Below are 5,393 nucleotides of genomic sequence, written 5' to 3'. Positions count from 1 at the left end.
AAAAAAAAAAAAAAAAAAAAAAAAAAAAAAAAAAAAAAAAAAAAAAAAAAAAAAAAAAAAGAAAGGGATTTATTAGATGTCTTTTACATTTGAGGTGTGACACCTAGATACGAAAGGTACATGAATGAACTGATATCTTATTCGAATAAGAGATATCTTGAACGTATATGCAAGTATAGTTGATAAAGGCTTAATATAATTGATAATTATTAGTGACTAACAATACGACACATTCCTTTTTGGTAGCTTAATTCAAGACAAACGGGTAGCGTGACTAGATCTCATGATAACCAAGGGGATGCCATGGTGTTAGGTATCAAATCTAGGTTGGAAATAAGGTGGAACTTCTTCTAATAAGATTTGATTTGAAAACGAAGAAAGGCAAAAGATGATTGTAACTGTCCAAGTTCACCGCTAGCAGATTTGTCCTCTTTAGGCTTTTCCTTTCGGGCTTTTTCTCAAGGTTTTTAAAACGCGTCTACTTGGAAAAAGTTTTCACACACTTCTAAAGGAAGTTTTGTTCTTCTCCCCAACCAATGTAGGATATCACATTGATTGTTATGTGATCGATACTCGAGTAGAAGAAAGACACATGAATGAACCGCAATGACATCAAAATGAGAGGGATCTTGAAGATATACAATTTTCCTTACAAAGATTAAAAAGTAATGACAATTATCACATATACCGTTAATGTGCAACTTCCACAAGAGCTCTCTTATGTTAAACGTGTTTGTTTTTGGAGAAATGATCTGCTAGATGTCACAATCGCACTCTTATGACTGTGGGATAACGATTGTGTGACACTTCTTATAACCCATCGAATAAGTTAATTATGTGAAAGTCAAACTTTGCGAATAACCTTAACGTATGATCGAGCCTAAGGTCAAGTTTGAGAGAAATATTTTAGAAAACCTGAGCAAGAAAATGCATTGAACACAATTTGAAAGAAAATAATGTTATAGGCTAAAAACGAATAAACAATAACCACAACTTTGATAGCATATAACATGGGTAGGGGCATTTTAGAGCTGATAGGTGTAGACACGATTTTGGTCATACACCCCACATAATAGGAATAGTAAATACCTAGACACATAGAAGCAAATAAAAGGGGTTTGGAACGAGCATGATTTAGACATCCAACATGCAACCATATACAACACGTCATGGACAAGCATGACTGTGACACTAGACAACTTATAAATTTTCTTAGAAAACTTAAAATTGAGGACAAACCATTCTAAAAAAAACTTATATTGTCCGTGAAAAAAAAAAAAGAAGACAATATTCATTCTTATAAACCGTTTCATCAAATCTACATTCTAAAAAATCATTATAGTCTTTAGCTTAAATATTACAAACGATAGTCTAAAAATTAAAAACATCATAATTGTAAAATAGGCCCTCGATGAACGATCTTGACGCTAGTCATATGTTCTCATTAGATTCATGCACTCTAAAGTTCAACCAACACTCAAGATACTTGTAGACCTCGAGGAAACTTAACACTGATGACAAGTTCACTATGAGGAAACTAAACGCCAAATTCCCTAATAATCCCCAGAGTATAGTCATAAATCTTAAGCCAGTTCTATAGTTATTCGAACCTCCGACAATCGACGGTTTACGATTAGGGGCTACTTGGTGAACCTCTAATTATCTCCGTATAATCTCATAAATAATCACGTGCATGAATAAAGTTCAGTTAACTCTCAAGGTACTACTATGGACCCCTACTTCTTGGGAAAGGTTTATTAAGCCAAATTAACTAGAAAATTCCCTAATAATCCCCCTAAAGTATAGCTATAGATCATAAACCAGTTCTATAATTATTTAAACCCTTGACAATCGAGTTAGGTTTACGATTAAGATTTAGTTGATGAGTAAAGCTTTTATGGACGAGAAATTGAGCAAGAACGTAGAGAGAGAATATAATATTCGTCTCAGACTCTATTCCCGTTCCCTCTCTCTCCTCCATTCTCCGTCTAAACGAGATTCTTTGTTTCATTCGGGATGGGTCCTTAAGGGATCCAACCCCACAAATTAAATGAACATACATGATCGTAAACCAAATAAACAATCGAAATGAGCATATACTCTCTTTCCCTTCTCAACCTTGTTAACCCCATAGCTATATCACACCCCTCTTACAACCTTGTCAACCTCAAGGACAATTATTGAAACAACCTTAAAACAAAAACGACCATTATGAAAATTAAGGAAACAAAAGTTGTATGTCCTTTTTAAGCTACAACATGCCAAAATTAATTAAATATGATAGGTACATATAACTTATTTTTTTTATAAATTTCTCATTTATATTAATAAATACGTTATTCATATTGAAAAAAATATGTGCAATCATAATTTAATTTAAACTTTAAATCGATTCAAATTAAATAAATAGAGTATGATTGGTACAATTACTCAACTTATCATGTGGAGACTTAAAATATTAATTAATGAACAAATACAAAATTTTAATTTTCTATACTCAAAATAATGAAATTATGTCGTTTAATGTAAACTTCAAATCATTACAAATTTAATAAATACATTATGATGGATACCACATGCATATGATTTCTTGCCGTGTGAAAAATATATAAATGAAAACAACTTTTAATTTTTTTTTTTCTAATTTCCATGCAATAATTTTGGATTACATTTTAATTTTCCACCTATACTACAAACCATCCCCAAATTAAAAAATGAATTAGGAAAGAGCTTGTACCGTGTTAGAACTCGATGAACAACTTTCAAGTCTTGATAGTGTCTGTGACAAGTATCAGAATCGCTCGAAACTTTGAGTCCTTCCCAGAAGTTCAAATAGCTGTAGAATTAGATCCGAACTTCCTAGAGAAAAGCTCGTGGTAACCTATTAGGAATTAGATATGACGACAACTTACAAGTAGACTGCTTATTGAGTGTTTTTATACTTATCCCTTTCTACATTTCTTTTTCAGGTGTTTACTTATTTTCAATGAGGACGAGGGACTAAATAGTAAACCCGCCTGAGAGGGGGCAAGGGACCACCTGGGTAGACTTAGTAGGTTGCAGGTGTTCGGGGTTGCTCCCTCAGGTATTGGATTGTGATTTTTTTTTTTTTTGTGGAAAAGTCATCGGTTAAACTTACATAGATATGTTCAGACAAGACAACGTACTGTCCTATACAATATGTTAAAGTCACACCTCAACCTAGAATATCAGTCATTGGTTGCCATGACTATTCAAGATTACTAAGTATGAGAAAATAAAAGTTCACTCCGAGATGGGATACGCCGTTCAGTAAATCCGCAGTACTAAAACTCGATGAATAGCTTCCAAACTCCAATAGGATCTGTGACAAGTACGAGAACCGTTTGAAACTTTGAAGCCTTCCCAATAGCTCAAATAACTATAGAAATAAGCATGAATTTCCTAAAGTCTAAAGAAAAAATATGTGGTAATCTACTAGGAATTGGATGCGATGAGATCCTACAAGTAGGTTACCTACTGAATATTTTACACTCATCCCTTTCTACATTTACTTTTAAGATGTACGCTCAATGTCAGTCGAGATGGGAGAGCATTCGGGTGCTATGCAGTCACAAAGGGAGTCGTCCCAGAACGTCAATCCAGTCCGTATATTTTGGGTATTTATATATTCTTTGAAATTGTATCTCGAGCTCATTCCCTGTTTGCAATAAACATATACAATACCAATTGTATTGAGTTTCAATTTGCTTTTAATTGTGGTGCTATTTGTAATAAAATTTTACGGTATTTTTTTATTTATTTTATTTGTTTCTACTTTCATTTCTTTTTGTCACGGTCTAAAATTCGAAGTCTCGAAGATCGAGTTGTAACATTAATTTAGAAAGAAAAAAAAAATTGAAATTTTTGCTATCTTCCAATTCCTCCATTAATTGGCCAAAATATTTTCTTTAAAAAATTTATGCAAACTTACAAAAGATGATGTTATGTAAGTTTGTGAGTAGCCGACTTCAACGTTTACTAAATTGATTTTAAAAAATATTAAAAACAGAAATGGATTATGTAATTGATGAAGATTCTTCAAATAAAATTAAAAAAACCCGACCACGTGAAGAACAATTTGAAATTAAATTCATTATGTTTGTTCTTGTTTTCTCTTATAAATAGGGTTTGATCATGTGGGTAATGTACAAGCAAAAAGTGAAAAGCAGTTGAGTTGTGTGAAAGTCAAAAAACATGGCAATATCTGGTCCATTCAGCCTTAAATACAACGAAAAATACTTGTCCTACATTAATGACAACTCCGAGCTACATGGCTTCCTCCAATTCTCAGGAGACGACCCGCCATCGACGTATTCCTTATTCAACGTCGAGATGGCCAAGACAGCTGAACAACTCTTTAGTATAAGATCAGTTTTCAACGACAAGTATTGGGTTTGTCGATTAAGTAACAACGAGCAAGACGAGCATTGGATCGTTGCCGAAGCCGATGAGCCAAATGAAGATCAGTCTAGTCTCACATGCACTCTATTTAAATGGATTTTTATAAATTCGGATCATGATCAAGTACAACTCCGCCATGTCAATCTTAATATGAACGTTTCCGTATCGGAGACCTACTCTCAATCCCTTCTTTCCATTTTTGGAAATGGACTCGATCCATCGACTCGACTTGAATCAGATGTGTTCGAATTGTTCGAATCATGGGATATGTCTAGCTCGAAAGAACCAACAATAGTTGCATTCAAGGGTGACAATGGAAAATACCTTCAAGTTGATCCAATTGATGGCATCGCATATCTAAAGTTCTCAGCTGATGATAATCAGCGCTTAACAGTATGGTTTGAATGCCACCAAACAGACCATGGTATTTACATTAAATCAAAATCTAATGGTTTATTGTGGAGGCATGATTCTAAAGTGATTCTTGCTGATTGTTCATCAGGTCATCCATCCCCTCATTGCAACTCTTTATTTCACATTAAAAGGACAAAAACAAAGGAAAACAAAGAATTGGTTTCCTTGTGTGTAGGTAAATTTTATTGCCAACGGAATAACGAGTCGGGCGATATGAAAGATTGCCTCGTTGCATATGCTTCTAACATTACTGGTGAAGCAGAAATACATATGGACAAGTATTTGAGAAAGCCAAGAGCATACCTCAACTAGTTAAACTATCATATATTTGTATTCTCGATGTTATTTGAACTTTAGGTCATGTCTATGTACGTTGTTTGTTTGAGTTCACTTACGAGATTGGAGGGCATCACGTGATAATAAGCTCTTTTATTTGTTCAGCTATGTTTGTTTTTCTTTAGGTTTCAATCTCATTTCTATGTGTAATATCCTTGTGTGTTATATCTCTTCTATAACAATAAATTTGCATGTTTTTTTTTTTTTTTTTTTTTTTTAAA

The 5,393-nt window shown here is 33.5% G+C and overlaps 1 protein-coding gene across 1 annotated transcript; it reads left to right on the top strand.

The window, feature by feature from the left end:
• The first annotated feature begins 4,215 nt into the window (after nucleotides 1-4,215).
• LOC111467134 lies at nucleotides 4,216-5,148 on the top strand. The gene has a single exon (XM_023111913.1). It carries the CDS (start codon nucleotides 4,216-4,218, stop codon nucleotides 5,146-5,148), a length of 933 nt encoding a protein of 310 aa, XP_022967681.1.
• The last annotated feature ends 245 nt before the right edge of the window (nucleotides 5,149-5,393 follow it).

The sequence above is a fragment of the Cucurbita maxima genome, unplaced genomic scaffold, assembly GCF_002738345.1.
Source record: "Cucurbita maxima cultivar Rimu unplaced genomic scaffold, Cmax_1.0 Cma_Scf00033, whole genome shotgun sequence".
Lineage (NCBI taxonomy): Eukaryota > Viridiplantae > Streptophyta > Magnoliopsida > Cucurbitales > Cucurbitaceae > Cucurbita > Cucurbita maxima.
Note: the sequence above shows the minus strand (reverse complement) of the source record. Positions and strands in the feature narration are given on the sequence as shown.

Excerpts from the sequence above, each read along its gene's own strand:
- LOC111467134 (XM_023111913.1), top strand. The coding sequence starts at position 4,216 with ATGGCAATATCTGGTCCATTCAGCCTTAAATACAACGAAAAATACTTG.